Source organism: Cryptomeria japonica, chromosome 1 (assembly GCF_030272615.1).
Source record: "Cryptomeria japonica chromosome 1, Sugi_1.0, whole genome shotgun sequence".
NCBI lineage: Eukaryota > Viridiplantae > Streptophyta > Pinopsida > Cupressales > Cupressaceae > Cryptomeria > Cryptomeria japonica.
In genome coordinates this window covers 471,983,669-472,002,121 of record NC_081405.1, presented here as the reverse complement: position 1 = coordinate 472,002,121, position 18,453 = coordinate 471,983,669, and the positions used below count along the sequence as shown (strand labels likewise).

Here is an 18,453-nt window from a genome sequence, read left to right as displayed (position 1 = left end):
TGAAACTTTTTATGGTATATTTTAATTGCTAATGTATTCCTATTATCTAGATTTTATTATTTGTTTGGATATTTACTTGAATTCATATTCTTGCAAATCAATATGGCGTGCTTATTTCAACTGCTAATAAATCAAATCTCACTTTTATTTTTTATTTTCATTCTATACATTATTGAATCCTCATTTCAAAAACTTGGGAGACCCCACACAACTACACCCTAATACATATTTTGAGTAACTTCTTAAAATTTATTCTCAAGAATTGATAATGTTGAACCACAAGTTTGGTATGCTATCAAGCCCGGTTGACTAAATCAAAATAGGGTTAACCTGAAAATTCATCAATGGATTCTAAAATCCGTTCATTTTCCTCATCTACTATTTCTTCAATTTCAAAATCTTGACAATGGTAACAAGATGTTGACGAGTTTAAATTACAAAATTCCCAAGAGCAAAGACAACATCTATAACAAGCCAACCAACCATGTCTATAGAATATTTGAAGTTCATATTTCCCTTATATTCAGTTGTATCAACCCAACCTTTGAAAGTCAAATACGTAAGGTAAATATCTGATTCCCCTTGCAGCCCAATATAGCATATATATTCAATATTTAATAAATCAAGTCTCACTTTATGTAATTTCTAGACTTCTGAGATTTCTCTAATTAAATAGTTGATGATTCCATACATAGTCACATTCTCATTTCTAAAATTTGGGGGGCCCAAACACCTACAGTGGCACTCATAGCCCCATGCCTGCTTCGACGACCCTCTTGACATTGATACTCTAGAATGGCAATGTTGAACCATTGTAGTCGACATAAATTGTCTATGGATATATTTGATAAAATTTGTTATCTCGCAATGTATTAATTAATTGTATTAAATGGGTTGTCACTCTCAGTTAGGTAGGTGTCGGTTGGTTGACGGTTGTGTACCTCTACACAGCCATCGAGTCCTTTAAATATGTTGTGTACCGCCAAAGAATAGAGTATAGTATAGTCAAATCTATTATAATCCTTGGCCGACCATCTCTAATCTTCTTCACTGTAATAATTGCATGTGCAAATAAAGATATATTTTACTACTGTTTCTGGTATGCATTGTCAAGTACATTATTATTTCTTGTATTTAATTTATCAGTTATAGCAGTAAACAACCATACATTATTTGTGCTCGTCGTAGCAATTTTATACTAGTCGGGCACCTAGTTTCTATATCTTTTGATGGTCTTATTTCAAGTTTTTAAACCATTTTTTAAATGGTTTAAGCTACTACAGCTGGCAAATTTCTATTTTTCTAGTTCTCATAATAAAGGAAGAAAATTGAATATACATTGCCCTGTAACAAAGCTGTGATACATATCAAAATGATAAACAACGTACACATGGGAATTGTAGGAACCAAAGATGATTGTGAGAGTCCATTGCATTAAAATGCAATCCCTCCCTCTAATTTTTAAAAAGGTACATTTAACACCAGAAACAGTGGATAGGCTATCAAATTTATTGTACAAGTTTTTGTTCTAAAAATTGGAAGCTTAAATATTAGACAAAAATAATTTTACATAGCCGAACAATTGAAATGAGATTTTTCTCCGTGCACTCCGCTTAGAGAATGTATGCATGTGTAGATACATGGTGATCCTCTATATCTATGATTTCTTCTAATAATTTGTACTGGTAACATTTATCATTACCTTCTGAATGTTCAGATCAGTTCAGCAAGATCTGTTTTGAGCTACCTTCCTAATTGTATAACAACAGAGAGCCAAAATTAAGCCACACTGACATGGCTTTTTTATCAGAATCCAAGAAGCAAGAAATCTATTTTTGCCCGCCATAGCAACTCAATCGTACACCATAATGCAAATTCATCTGAGAAAAATCACTTGTATCAATTAGTCTCTGGAGCATCAAGTTTAAACACGAGCATCCCTAAAGAATAGTAACTAAGTAAACACTTGGCAACAGAATCCTTACATATCAAGAAAGGGTTGCAGATAAACAAACCTGCTCTTTCAAATTGGAGATGCCAATCAAGATCCTGAAGATTATGACCTGCTCAAGCTGCCAGCGGTGCTGTCAGTTCTCTCAATGGACAATGAAAGTTCTCTCAGCTGTTCTCGATTAACTGTTGATGGTGCCTTTGTCAAAGAGCATTGAGCTGTAGTTGTCTTCGGAAATGCAATGACATCTCTTATAGAAGTTTCACCAGCCAAAAGCATAACCAAGCGATCAAGCCCATAGGCAATACCTCCTAGCCAATAAGATGAAGAATCAAATACAAATGAGCGAAAGTCTTTGAGAAGTAGGAACCATGGACAAGCAATTAAGCAATTATCATATACCAGGATTCGAATATAAGCTACAGAAAGGAAAGTTTACCATGAGGTGGAGCACCCATATCCAAAGCTTCAAGTAAATAGCCAAACTTTTCTTCTGCCTGAAGATAGCTAACATATTAATCATTGGTTAATGTTAAACTAAATGATTGTAGTAGCACGTTAACCTATTACCTCTTTAGATGTGATTCCAACTATTTCCAGCACTTTTTCCTGGATCTCCCGCTTGTAAATTCTCAGGCTTCCTCCACCAATCTAATCAATAACTTGAAATTCAGAAACACGTGTATATGGCAATAAAAAAAAATTAAGAGATTAAAATATACCAAACATAAACTGGTTCATCATATTTCTGCAGAGAGGATACTCCAGATGTGGAGTTGCATTTATTTTTGGGGGGGGGTATACTTTGAATGGTGGCTAAACAGGATATTTAAATGGAAAACAAGCACTATATCTTTTGGGATATTTTCCAAGCTTATCATCATGTCTGCTCAGAGTTGTCAGCTACTTTTCTTGCCCTGTCTGAGTACACGTACCCGCATATTGGAATCTAGATAAAGATGATATTGCTGGATATGGCATGGATACTGTATCCCGATGCATCCATGATCCATATATGTGCCTATGTTTGAGCTGCATCCGATACATATGGTTACAGCCACAGACCATATCCAGCAATATCATATCAGTATCGAGGTTCCAATATGCAGGTAAGTCTACTGAGACAGGGCAAGAAAAGTATCCAACAACTTTGAGCAGACATGATGATATGCTTGGAAAATATCCCAAACGACATAGTGTTTGTCTTACCAATAAATATCCAATTTGGGTAGCACTAAAAATTCTGCCTAGCTAATTTAGCCCATATTGCATCTGTTTGTGCCAACTACAAGATTTCTTTTGTATGTTGGCTGTAAAATTTGAAATTTAAATTCAAATTTCCTAAATTACTTATTAAGACATTTTCTTTTATCTTTCCAGACACATGTACTCATAAACAAATATCTTGTAGTGTCCACCCTTGATTGGACTTTCATTTCATTTTGATAGACATGTTTAGACCTTTATCTTATGCACCATGGATATGTTTAGACTTGATTAGACTTATTGATGCTATGGATTATGTTCGTGATCAGTTATGACTCTTTATATGTTTCAGTCGATTAGCATGATGTTAGATACTATGTGGATTCATGCTATCTTGTGATGATGTTATCTTACTGATTATATGACTCAATGGATTTTACATGTATTCATATGTGCTAATGAGTTACACTGATTATGCATTGATGATGATTAGATGTATTGGCCCTAATCCTTAATTATATATGATGATGAGATGTATAATTATTGCTTGTATATTGTTCGACTGTCTTTGTGGAGAATCAACGTCACATCACTCATTGCGAGCGGGATATGCCATTGCGATATTCTTCCACTTGCCTGTTATATGTGTGTGTGTGTGTGTGTGCGCATAGTTATTTGTGGTTGAAGGACTTGTAGGTACTAGGCATTTATTCCCCCTGGGTAACCAGGTGCAAGCTCCCCTGGCTTTACAGGTGCAAGCTCCCCTTAATCCCAATGGTAATATGTGGTTTCGGAGTTGACGTAGGTTCCCCTTACACACTCTAGGTGTAGGCAGTCACTTGTGTGTGCGTGTTGCCAATTGGTGCTAGATTGATTATTTAAATTCAATTAGTGATTATATAGTTATAATGTTTATTTTGATTTATTAGATTTAATGATTTTTGATTATTTGGTAATTGATAATTATTATTAAAAGTTGCATAAGGTTTTATTTAATATTTAATTGTTTATAATATAATTTATTTATTTGTGTTTATTTATTGTTTATAGTTTATTTTATTTATTTAGTGTTTAATTTAATCTTTATTTAATTCAATATTGTGGAGTCTTGATTATTTAATTAATGAACTTTCCCTTGTTTTATTTAATTAAGTGTGTCTAATTTATAAGGTATAGTTGTTTAAATATTATTTGAGGGAAAACCATAGGTTAAAATAAAATATAAACCCCCACTTGATATATATTAATGCATTGGAATATTATTATTATTCTCCCTTTTGATTTTTAAAATCTCATTGAGAAAAGCCAATGAGAAATAATAAAATATAATATAAAGTTTGGAGGGAGACAAGTTCCGTGACTCGCGGCAAGTCATGCGAGTCACGCGAGTCAGCGGGCCGGGTGACCCCTACCGGGTCACGATGACTCTGACCCAGGGTCGGACGGGTCAAGGGGTGTGACTCACCTGACTCGCCGAGTCAGCGAGTCACTCCCTGACTTGCCGAGTCCGAGGGTCGTGACCCGGCGTCATTTGAGTTGGAATCTGATTTTCTTGACCAAACTTATCTCTATCTGCCGTTGAATTCACCTTCTTTGCTGTGAATTGTTCCTTGATTGAATTCATTTGCTTTACTTCTTCTTTTCTGCTGTTAATATTAACTCTCTTCTGATTTTCAATTAATACTTAGTTTGAATGCTAATTCCCTTTGCATCAAAATCAAACCCTCTGCTTAAAGTCGCACCTTTTTTCTGCTCTGATCTGATTGCTTTTGCATTCTGCTATGATCTGATTTTGACATTCACCACCATGGATTTTACATTACTTATGCATTCATTGTTGAACCCTACACTTGCAATTTACACAAATTCACCTCATCTACTCTTGAATTCGCACCTCTCTGCCTGAATTCATCTCTGCTCTGACTTATTTCTGCTTTGAATTGAATTATGTATTATGGTTCCTTTGATTTTGTATTTGTAGGCATTCAAAACAATTGTTTCTCTTGCAAAGGGAGGTTGGCCAGGTTATATTTTGTATTGTTTTTCAAATTTTGACACTATGTTTTCTAATTCCTTCAACTACAATTTACATTTCTACGCATGTGATGGGTGTATGTTTATGTATGTGATCAAATTAGCTTCTATTTGATGATGTTATAGTGTCTTCAAATTTAATTCAATAATGGATGTATGAAACAAGTTTTAAATCGTTAAAAATCTCTAAATTTCAAGGGTTTTCTTATTTTGCCGAGTCTGAGCCGAGTCACGAGCCGAGTCACGAGCCAAGTCACGAGCCGAGTCAGCCTTGCCGAGTCAGAGCCGAGTCCGAGTCTAGGAACTTTGTATTTCAAAATAAAATAATTTGATTGGCCGGATTAGAGAGTAGGGTTTTGGAGCTTTTCATTTGGTTTTTTATTTGTTGCCATGAAGCTTTCTGGATTCTTCTAGTTCTTCATCTTCTCTCTACAAAATATTCTCTCTGCAAATTTTGTCTGCAACTTTTCTTTGGCTTTGGTGGAGCTTGCGATTGGAGTGTTGACTCTTGTTGTTGGATTGAGGATTGCTGGAACTCTTCTTCAACTCCCATTGGCTTCACACGGAATTCCAGGAGTCTGTGAAAGATCCCTGACTAGAATTCTTATCCAAACTGCTGATTGTTTACAAATTCTAATTCTTTGACCAGTGAAAAGTGTTTTTGAAAGTTTATTGTATTTTCAATTTTTTTGTAGTTTTTTGGATTTTTGACAATATATAAAAAATAATAAATGCAATACAATAAATATAGAACTGATAATAGTTTCCAGACTTCTGATTATTAATTGCAGCAAGTACAAATAATTAATAAAGAGGATTCTTGATAGAAATAAGCCGTTCAAGGCCTACTAGGAGTCCAACGCTGGGGTTTGAAGGTAGAATTTGAGCCTGAACTGAAGCAATGGCTGCTCTAAGCCTCCAGCTGCTACTAAGGGTTGCAAATGTAAATGACTTTATTTAACTCTAGCATAATTACCAAAAACTAATACTGAAGAATTATTCAGACCCAGTTGGAATTCCAAATTCTTGCCAGGCAAGATTCCCAAATTATGTCCCTTTTCCTCAACGAATTGCTTATGTAGACCACATGTGCTGGAATTCCTCTGAATAAACCATGGATTTGTTCTTCCTTATTGCTAACAATAAAATTAATCCCAATTCCAGCTCCTAAATACCCCTAGTTTATTTATTTGGCAACCACACCTCCAAGCTAGGGTACGACTGGCTGGAAAATGGTACGGTTGGCATTGATTACTAATGATCTGCAAAGAACTCTCTCCAAAACTGCCTAGATCTGATCAATTCCACTTTCCAATCTGATGTCTGAAACAAACGAATTCGAGCCCCCAATGGCCTAATAAGTGCATAAATATGAGTGTTGGAGTGATGTAGAAGGCTAGGTTAACGTCCAACCAGTCCAAGATTGAAGGGTTTCGTCCTCAATCAAGCTTCCACAAGCTGTACCTGCTATGGCAGACTGCTGCAGAGACCAAATGAATAATTTCCAAAACAAAAATGATGCCTCTTTCCAACTCCAAGCCTCCTTTTTACCCCTCAAACCCTCATCGTACTATTTGCCATCATTTAAAGATTCCAAAGGAATCTTTTCTCCTTAAAGAAGTTTGATCAGCAATGAGGGGATAATTAGTCATTAAGAAGGGGCCATAACAAAGTTACTTTACCACCTAGGGATGTGTGCAAGGTAACTTAATAAAGTCTTTATTAAACATCTTTTAAATTAAGTAACTTATGTAACTTTATATTATAAAGTTACTTTATTATTTCCACCAAAGTCATAAGATGACTAAGTCTAGGTACCCTTTGGCTAGCGAATTCATCTCCCAACACCGAACTTCACCTGTGGAGATGGATGACAAGTGAATCTAAGCAACTGAATGGCAACTAAAGAAGAGGGGACATTACAGTCTGAAACTTTTGTTTTGGTTTTAAAATCTTTCCTGTGTCTAACCGTGAATGATTGTTTGTTGGGAGCTGGGAATAGTTTTATTTTATATAGTATTAGATTAAAGAGAATGGGGAAAAGATTTCTTTTTTATTATGTTGGCTTCGCTGTATGCATTCATAGATTTTCCTATAGAGTGAGCTCACAGCAATGGCTTCTCCTTTGTGCATTTCTTTGTTGTTGCTGGGTAGATTCTATTTACTGATGTAACTTATTTGCATAGCTTAATGAATGGGGAAATAGAGTTGCTTATGGTGTATAATGTATAGATTTATCTGCAATATATCTTTATGATTCTCTCTATGTTGTTCACAGCAATGATTTCCCCACCTGTGCATTCTTTGTGGATTGCTTGGTTGTCCTTGTGACTTTTCTTTTCCAGAGTGTTTAGCTTTGATTGATTGATTATGTAGAAGTTGTTTAGCCCGATTTAACAACTGCTCTCATGTACAGGTCTGCAACTTTCTGATGAACGTATCTCAAAAAGTATAAACTGGGTTGGCACAAATTTTATTGGGTTTTTTCGCCTTGATGTCTTCTAATTTCTGTGTAAATTTCGTGAAAATCGCGAACTGGGTTTTTAAGATACAACTAAAACACTATGACTATGTATTTAGAGTTTTCTGGTATATTTGCTTATCTTGACTTGATTTCCTCAGTTAACTTCCATACCAGAGGCTAGTTTATGATATGTTATTGTGTTCCAGATTTGCTTATTATCAAATTTGAGGTTTTATGATGCTTTATGAGCATTTGCCTTCATGTATTGGTTATTATTTGGATTCCTCTCATGTGGAGATGCCATGAGAGAAGGTCGCAATTTGATGTTTGTGTTTCCAGCAAGTGAATGGCCTTGCTGTGGTTTTGCTTTTATGTATGCGGCAGATTATGGTGGCCCTATTGTATAGCCTTTGATTTATGTTTGTTGCCAAGAGGCTCCTTTCCTATTCTCTTTGACGTTGTAGTCTCGTTTCATGTATATGTTTATGTATGAGTGTTTGGGCTGCATGTTATGAGTTTTTATTTTAGATTTTCATACTTGGTTTTAGGGCCTCTTGAGCATGTATACCTTTGTTGTATGGGTCCATGTTAGGGGGAGTGGGCTTCCTTGTGATGACCGGGGGTCATGAGAGATAGGCTCTCATGAGGTTCCTTGTAAGGATGCATGAAGTCTAAACCGCCAGGGCACATGGGAGTTTACCTTGCATTGTAATACAAGTGATAACCTAAAATGAATATGAGATGCGTAGTTAGATAATTAGTAAGATAATAACTGAATTGAACCTCATGTCTTTAGTCCTAGGGAGGATGTTTTAGGATAAGCATGAGAAGGCCATGAAGATGGCAAGCTACTCTCCCTTAGTCTCTCATAGGTTGAGATGGCTCCACATGTCCATAAGGCTTGTGCCTTGTTGTTATGTTATGTGGATGGCATGTGATGACACTCCACCCCTACATGTGTTCCCTTGATTTGCATTGCATTATGTTATGTGTATTGTTAGCCTCTGGTAGTTTCTTAATGTGCTTGCTTGTGATGGATTCATGCATGAGAGTCTTGTGTAGTCTTGTCCTTTGGTATTAAGTGTCAGCCTAGATGTAGAGTGTGTGTTGGGACCTTACGTCATCTCCTAGCACGGGGGGTGGATCCTTGTAGGTTCCACATTGGTCGGGTGGTTGGTGCTTTTTACCATTGGGGTTTTTCCTTCTTGTTGGTGCTCTTCTTCATGCATGGATTTGGGTCTTCATCATGATGGCATTGGATGTTTATGGCAGCAGATATATGTATTATGATTCATAGATTTGAAATGATGATACCCTTGTAATGTATATTGATGTTTATGTATAAGTGATGTAAGCATTTGTAATAGTTGTAGGAGATCATTTGTACTCGTTCTAGATGAACTATGCTCATGTTGTAAGAGACATGTAATGAGCTTGCAATCATAATGTACTCTTGATTATGTTTAAACTTAGACAAATTATGTAATCATTAGGTGACATTGTTATGTGTAATGTATATGATGTATGGTTTATGTTCTTAATGGAATAAGGAAATGATCCTTAAGTTGATTCTATCACGTTATGCTTTTATGTTGGAAACAAACTTAGATCATGGAAATGGAATAGCATCATTAGAAATGATAATGATATGCAAACTAAATGTTAGAATCCACATACAATAACCTTAAACAAGTGACATGAAACTAGAGGGAAAACATAGTAGAATTCATATAATGAATAGAGATAGAAACATACTATGTAACCATGATCCTTAGATAGCAACATGGAGACTAAATATGTCATAATGCTGAAATTGTAATAGGGATAATATATGATGTTATTACTAAAGATGCATATTGGATACAGTGACATAGAATCATATCATGGGTTAAGAATAACATCATGTTCATAGATGCATTATCATGTTAGTAAGCATGCATGTCCTAAGTAAAGATTAATCAATATGACATGTAGACTTATGCATTAAGCAAATAGGTGCATGAAGGAATAGATCATGCTAGGAATAGGATTCTCATAGTAAGCATGTAAATGATAGAAATGTATGCATTTCATGTTATGCATTAAGTAAGGATTGAAGAAAGCCTTTATATGATGCATTACACATATATGAATGGTGATAGGAAAAGATCATAATAGGACATGATAAGAGTTAATGGATTAATAATGATGCATTAAGAGATGGATAATTATGGTAGATGCATATCGCTCATATAGATGATGAATGGATATGGGACTAGGAATATTTGGATTTCATGTTTAAAATTAACACTAGATAATGGGGATTAGTCTTGCATTTATCATATGACTTAATGAGGTTAGTAGGATTCATCATGAGGATAGCTAATGGTGTACTTGCATATGTGCATAGATAAGTTAGTGAATGTCATGTGTTATTTCACCTTGCACATGAGAACAATGATAGTTCAGGCTGCATGTTGGCTGAAAATTTTGTACACCTGGGGAATGTGCAAAATTGTGGTTTCAGCCACAGTGTGAGTATGATACTCTCCTAATTTAGGAAAGGCTCCACCTATCTACAAACTAAACTAATCTAATATGGGTGAGACAGCAGTCTTTCTTCTTCTTTCAAGAAAAACTATACTCTTTTCTCTTCACAGAAAAGCAATAGCAATTGGAAATAAATAACAGCAAATACAGAAATGAGACTTTTTGGTAGGATTTTTAGAACATAAAGGGAAGCAAAGTTTCCATGAAGGCATAAAGACATCCGTCACTTCCCCGGGACGGGAAAACAGAAAGAAAGCTCAAAGTCTTCAACTATCTATTCTCCTATCAACCTTTTTAGATGATTTTCTAGAACCAAGCACAGTACGTAGAAGCTCAAAGTCTGACTACATGATGCACTTCACCTTACGTGCACAAGTCTTAAAAATAGAACCAGCACAAAGTCTACAAGCTATCTTCCCTCTTGAGCTTTCCACACTAGCTTCAAATATGATAAGCAACTCAAAGTCTGCAAGACCAAATCTGAAAACCAAACATATAACTCTAAATACAATTAGCAACTCAAAGTCTGCAAGATTGAATTTAAATCTCTCTTGAACAATAGAATAAAAATCACAATCAACTCCAGAAAATGTCATCACATGACAACTTGAATTGGCACAAAGTCTCAACACAACTTGCCTCTTTTATTAAAAGCAATCTGATTTACATCTAAGCTCAAAGTCTTAGAGTGCACATACAAACTGGTAGAATTTTGTTGCATTGCCAAAAGATTTCAATTACAATAGACACCCTCAAGTATTTATAGGAGAGGAACCTTGAGAAAAAGGTGGGAGGATCCTAACTAACTTGAGAAATTCTCTCAACCACCATGACTTATTCCAACTACAGTCCTAATTGAACTCAACTTGTAGTTGCCTTACATGTAATTACATTTTTACAAAAGTGCAAGTGACCAATTACAAATTTGACATTATATGTAATTTGTCAAAACAAAATTACAAATGCATAATTGAGATTATTCTATGTGTTTGAAGACACGACTCTAACTACATCATCCTTTGTTTGTGATGATCTTCATGCTGCTACAAGATGTTAGAACTTTAAGTATTCTAGATTGGTGAAGACATCTCGAATCGGAACAAGAACTTGCACCCTTGATAGTCTTTATGTCTTTCCCCAACGAACTTCAATATTGTTTTCTTGCTTGGGGTAGTACAATTCATTCAGGAGGGAAAGAGTTGCCTTCCTCTTTTCATGTCATGACTATCTCTGTCTTGAAAGCATTCTATAATTTGCATCCATCAATTGTTGTATCTTTTCTTTGTATCATCCTCCAATCTTGAAATTTGCTTGCAAAATAAGGCCCATGCCTTAATTGATTGATTTGGTAGGTCGTGTGTGCAAACCGGACTGACAAGGGAAGGGATAAATTGATGCCAAATTGGGCTCACAAGTGAATTTCGGGTTTTGGAAGTTGCATTACAAGTGAAGACACAGCTGCAATCGGGTTTTAAAATTCCGACCGCAAGTAGACTTTAAGTGAGAAAAAATTAATGAAGGTGAAATGAATGGATGAAATAGGGTTTTGACATGAGGGGATAATGGAAAGGATGATACCAACCAGTAATCGCAAACTTGGAAAATGGGAAAAACTCTTGTTTGCAATCAGATTTGTAAAACCCGAAATCAAATGAATGGGAAAAATCTGAAAGAGGGAAAATCATGCAAATTTACAAATTGCATTCAAAGAACTTATCCATTTGGGAAGATCACTTAGAAACCCGAATCCTCGCTTGGCCAAAGGCCCTAGACCAAAACAAATGAGCTTGAGAAGAACTGAAATGCTCTATAAATAGACATGCTGAAAACCCTTGGCAGCCAAAAACGGATTTTGATTCAACCTCCTTCAAAAATGACATCCAAAAAGGAAGAAAATAGGATCAATAGGCCCAGCAAACCACGTATGGAAGCAAGGAAACCAAAAACGCCTCCATTAATGTTGTAAATACGGATTGATAGGGTGCCAAAAACGTCGCAAAAAGGGCCATGACTTGCTGTTTCAAAATGCCTAAGAAAGGGCAAAAACGTGGCAAGAAAACCACCAAAAATGGAAGCAAAAAACTCCCACGCCTCTTCCCCTCAACACTTGGCACCATCAAATCCAGATTCAAAGCAAAAGAAATGGATTCAAATTTGAACTTCTTGGGAAAAACTCAGGTCGGGTTCTTGGAGAGAAGGAACAAGTTTAAAATGCTTGCAAAAGACATGTAATCGGGTTTTAAAAACCCTTTTACAAGTTTTAATTGTTTCACTTTTTCAACTCCTAAGGCAAATTCAAGTTTTAGGGAAGAAATGACAAAAAGAAAGAGCAAAACTACTTGTAATAGGAAAATAAAATCCCCATTACAAGTTTTAAAAAAACACAACTTAAAAGAAATAAAAACTTAAAAACTTGTAATAGGGAAATAAAGTTCCCATTACAAGTAAAAATAGAACATAAAAGACTTGTAAATAGGGAAATAAAATCCCTATTACAACTAAAAGCAACACATAAAAACTTGTAATAGGGAAATAAAATCCCTGTTACAACTTAAAATCACTTAAGTAAGAACTTTTAAAAGAAATTACAATTTCTTTTTAAACTTATAATTTTAAATTCACTTGCAATTTGTCCAAAAAGTTCCTACAATGACTTAAAGACATAAAAAGCAATGGGGAAATAAAAAGTAAGTTACTAGTTACAAGTTTTAAATAAAGTGCACTTGTAATTGTTTTAAAATTTCCCTACAACACTAAAACAAGAGAAAAATAAAACTTGCAATCAAAAGGAAATTTTCCACCCACAGTCAGGAAGAAAAAACCCGAAATTGAAGGAAAAACATAGCAAACAAACTCAAAAAGTGATGAAATTTGAAGCGTGGATCAAGGATGGATCGAAGATCAGCCCAGTTTAACCAGAAACGAAAATTGTGCCTCGAGAAGTGTGCCTTAAGAGTAAAATCTTCAACCTACAGTGACTACTTTGAAACCCAAAATTGCACAAAAGGCTAGAAAAAAGAAGACCAGAACTCACCAAAATTTGGACAATGATGGCAAAGACACCCCCTAATGACTTGACACTAACAAATGTGAGTTTTGGACCTCGTAAAACATGCCTTGGAGACAAAAAATTACACATTTTGAGCAAAAATTTTGTAACAATTGTCACATTTTTGAATATTCAAAAATGAGGACAACACTGCATTAAAAAACTTGTAGATGCATTTCGTGATGGACTAATTTAGTGGGCTGCATATATGCATATTCATGATGATTAATGGATCTTCAAAAATGAGGACAACACTGCATTAAATAACTTGTAGATGCATTTCGTGATGGACTAATTTAGTGGGCTGCATATATGCATATTCATGATGATTAATGGATCTTCAAAAATGAGGACAACACTGCATTAAATAACTTGTAGATGCATTTCGTGATGGACTAATTTAGTGGGCTGCATATATGCATATTCATGATGATTAATGGATCTTAAAGTAATGACTAGTGGATTAGTAAATAAGGGTTGTTGCTGATATTAAAGTAATAGTGCTAATGTACCCTAGGGAGTTAGTGTGGTGTCATAAAGAATATTATGCTTGCGTAAGAACCTAATAAGATAACCTATGCTTAAGTTAATAACACTAAGTAGAAACTAAGTAAACAATTGCTCAACATGTTTCCTAGTGCTAAGCGAAACATTAGTTAGTTAACCAAAAAAAAAAAAAAAATTGTTCCATTCAAGGCTAGTTTAGTGTATATTCCCTAGGGTATTTTGGCGGGCATTACATATCTATTTTGACTTCTATCTACAAGCGGAACCAGTGACATTAACTTCTTTGATTACCTCCATTCCATTGTACACCATGTCATATGCCAGAGCCCGAGCTGTGGAAAGATCAGACATATCATTTGGATTTGGTGCAGTGAAAGGATGATGGAGAGCCTGCATACCCAATTCAAATAAGCGAGCAACATTGAAACTTGACAATTAACAAATACATACAGCAGGAGCTAAATTTCTCAGTAAATTTAAATATGCTTATGAGTACTTTAGAATAAGAAACAAAAGGGGTTTGAGATTACACGAGCATTAAGGTTTAGAATATCAGTTGATCTTTTAGCAGTGATTCTAGCTTAATACACTAAGGTTTTAGTATAAACCATGTTAGCAGCACTTTTTTGATGCATGCTACTATAACTAAGATGCCTCTTCATAGTGGTGCTTATTAGAATCCAAATGAATGCATGCTACTTTTAGTAAGATACCTTTGCACAGAAGTGTTTATTAGAATAAAAAATGAATCTAAAAATGAAAAGAATCAAAAGGTTAATCTCCATAGATAAAGAAATTCAATTCATTCTAATGATAATTTTTATCAAATTTATTGAAGAATATTTTAAGTGAAATAAATGAAAAATCTAGAGTCTATAGAAGATAGAGAAGTAAATAAAACAATCAAAATAATACATGTACAAAAATAATACAGCCATGTGCCTACATGAGGTAAATCATATATAATGAATGGAACTGCTGATGCCTACAAGCAATTCTTATGACAACTTCCACTAATAGATTATAATATCATGGAACTTCACTGTTCAACTGCAGTAGGTACTCTAAAAAAGCTTCTCGAGCCAGCAGAAGCAGAGGCCTCTAACCTGTCCAACCCATTTACTGAGAAAGTGAAACAGTTGATCTTGAGAACACAATAAAGAATTCTAGAGTATGTTTCTACCGATCCTCTAAAAGAAAAAAATGAAAAGTGGATCCATGATTCAGTTGTTATGATTGATAATCTAGGTTCATATATCTCTTGGTACTATCAACTCCCTCTAGGATATTTGCATCCAACAAAAGTTGACACTCGAAGAGAAAAAGTAGTTCAATAGAATTGATCACACATCTGGACCTACCAAGTGGATATTTGACATGTGTATTGTTAACTTCCTACAAAGAAAGTTATATATTCCTGAACTTCATATCCAACAAGCATACTGACTCATCATACAAACCTATCATTTCATAACTGACTGGACAGAAAAATGAAGGCCCCCAGCCACAAAATTATACAGTTTATGTGGCAATGGAATTTAAAAAAACTGTGAAATGAATGTACATTATAAAATAGATTTATCTCTAGCAAGAAAAATGGTTCTGATAAATCCATCTTAAATGCTAGCACCACTATTGTGCACTTTATACTTACAGCAGGGATCATGAGCATAGCTCCTTATAAATTTCTATTTAAAATGTCAAAAGAATTCCACACTCCTTGAGGCTAAATAGATCACTCTGGACATAAAAGAGTAATTATTGGGGATCCATAAAGCTGTAATGATAAAAACATAGTTTTCAACTTTTCTGATATAGGAGAGTTTGCTAGCTTCCCAAAATCAAACCTAACATGAAGTTCAATTACACAGGCATATTTACATACAAATATTGGAGGGCCTCAATTTTGATCTTGTTTACGTTATCTTTGTTACTATGGACTTTAGGCCTGGTTTCATAACTTCAGTTTTGACATTTGTGGTCTAGATTGTTGGTTTACACCATCATGTCTCAGAAAATGGCAATGGTACCTGCCATAGATCTTTCTCTTCGTGTTGTTTTAGTTTCAGTTTTTAGCCTAGAAGCATTTTTTAACTCTTATCTATAAATCTTCCTTTAATGATAACATATCAAAGTTCTTTCAATATTGCAGATCATTTCCTGGAGGCAGAGGAGATAAACTTGATTCTTGTACTTAACCAGCAGTAGCAGACAGCATGTCATCAACATGAGGATGTCCATTGCCTTTGGATAAGAAGCAGGATTGGAAGTCTGAGTTCTTGTTTCATCCAAACTAACCCATAAGGATAACATATTACATGACCATGACTTTCATTCTAGAAGTGCCTACATCTGCCAATTTTTCTGTTATACAATTACCTCCGCACTGAAGATCATCCATTGTTAGGATATCGGGTTTTGTACACCTTGCATAATGTTATAACAGTTAATTTATTATTATTTGTGATACACCTAGGGCGCCTGGGGATATGTGCATCACATAGAATTAACATTCTTGGGGCCACTTTATGTGCTGTATGTAACATTGGTAAATATTTAATGTGGTGCTTCACATGTGATATAAGGATGAGTCAGATGACAGATATCTCCATCAAGTACCACTGAGCTCACAAGGACAAGTGCTCTTTGATACTTCTATTATACCAAGTAAGAAGATCATCATCATGAAAGCAGATTTTAGATCGGTAAGTTATCAATCAAGAAATAGTGAAGATACAAGTGATCGATACATCAGTCAGCATGATAACTATAGACTTGATATTAGCAGAGCCATATCAACCATCCAAGCATACAAGACAGAAGGTGACTGAAAGCAGCAATTAATGATCCCATAAAGATAATCACAGCAAGACATATCGATGATCCATCATTATTGAATAGGCAGATCAATCAGTCCCCATCGATATCCAATAACAGAAGATGCTACAAACATCCGATTGCTATGATCAGACCAATCATATAAAGCCAGATATATTATCATTAGTCGAAGAAGATATCAAGTAAAATACAATATGCAGATCAGTGATCAGTAACAAAGAAGATCGACTAAGGCATTTACAATGGGAGTAATTGATGGTAGCAATTAGGAATGATAAGCATCAATTTGACAAGCGTAGACAAGCATAGATTAATGCTAAACATCGATTGATAACAGCGATTAGACAAGTAATCTAATCGATCATTTGATATACCTTGAAGAGGCACGATTAAGGATAATTGTAAGCAAGTCAACAGCGATCAGTATAATGATTAATCATTAATTAGAGAGACAAACCCGATTTGTTATGCCTTAACATAAAAGAGCAATTGGCATTAGTTATGAAGATACGTGTTGGGAATAAGATGTATCTCCTCGTTCATAAAGAAGTACAAACCATTTGATTTGCAAGATATAAGAAGGCCATTAATCACACTTTAAGGGAGGAAGGCTAGCGATTTGAACACCTACACTCATCAGCCCGATGGAGAGGATCCATAGAAGAATCCCTAGCACTGGGATGATGTGGAGAAAGGAGGGAAAAGGAAAAACCCCATCCAGAAAGGAGAAAGGCAGCTAAAGAGACAGGGTGGGGGAATCCAATCAGGAGCGGGATTATGCTAGTGAACCCGTCCCTGTGGTATTTTGGAAACCTTTATTCATCTGTATCCTTTATTGGATTTGCTCGTAGAGCATCAGCCTTTGGGCATATTTCGGTTGCATAATTTGAAAGCAATATTCAGGGACAGAACCATTGTTGCAAGTGGAAATCGATCATATCAGAAACAGCATCATTATCATCGTTGCAAGAATACATATTCATATCTGAAACAGCAACAGCTACACATGATATCATCATATATACATTGCATATATTTAAGGATTGAAATCAGAAATAACAATTCATCACTATAGGCGATAGGAAGACAATATAGCATACTCTCCCTTGTCAAATCAGAAGGCTAATATCATATTGAACATCAAGATCATCCTTGCATAATTGTTATCAGTTATATCAGATACAGCAGTGATCAATATCCAATATATATTTTGTTCTTTGAATAATATTATCATTATCTATATATAGCTGATCAATTGCATTATCTAAACATTTATAAGTGGTATCAAAGATCAATATTTATAGTATTACTGAGATTTTCAAGGAAAGAAGTCTCTTGCAATTGATTCTTATAAGTTTTGAGGAAAGAAATCTCTTGCAATTGATCTTTGCAAGTTAATTGTTCCATAATTCATAAAGGATAACATAAGGGTACATTACAAGTGGTATCAGAGTATTGCATTTTGTAATTATATTGCATTGTTCCTAAAACGAGACATTACATCACATGGGAAAAGTATTTAACTTAATATTGGGGAAATATATTTAATAAAGTGAAAACTTAATACCCAATATTAAATGAAGGGTTAATGGTTTTGTAATCTCATGGTATTGGTCACATGGTTTTATACAATACCACTTAGTGGTTTTGTGTGAGCTTGATTCTATAAAAGCAAGCACATGGGTAGTTGTTTAATGTTGGCTAGTTGGCCATTTTGGCTAACAGGTTGAGAGCATCTCTTTGCATTTGTGAGGATTTGAAGCATGGCATGGAACATGTGGTTACACGCTTGTTCACATGAAGTGCTTGTAGAGAGCTTGTGTTTCAAAAGTGTTTAAGGAGAACTCTAAAGATGTATTGCAATGATTCCATTGT

At 35.0% G+C, this 18,453-nt stretch overlaps 1 protein-coding gene across 3 annotated transcripts in view; it reads right to left on the bottom strand.

The window, feature by feature from the left end:
* Positions 1–1,391: 1,391 nt before the first annotated feature.
* The window catches only part of LOC131071370 (aspartate--tRNA ligase, chloroplastic/mitochondrial), a 126,895-nt gene continuing 109,833 nt past the window's right edge, over positions 1,392–18,453 (bottom strand). For 2 of the 3 annotated variants that reach the window (XM_058007192.2, XM_058007185.2), the window contains exons 12-16: positions 14,032–14,130; positions 2,522–2,602; positions 2,391–2,448; positions 2,016–2,262; positions 1,392–1,880 (exon numbers count right to left, since the gene is read on the bottom strand). In XM_058007192.2, coding sequence (XP_057863175.2) covers positions 2,057–2,262; positions 2,391–2,448; positions 2,522–2,602; positions 14,032–14,130 — 444 coding nt within the window. In that variant the 3' untranslated portion in view covers positions 1,392–1,880; positions 2,016–2,056. The remainder of the gene's footprint in view (positions 1,881–2,015; positions 2,263–2,390; positions 2,449–2,521; positions 2,603–14,031; positions 14,131–18,453) is intronic. The other variant, XM_058007199.2, reaches the window with a different exon arrangement.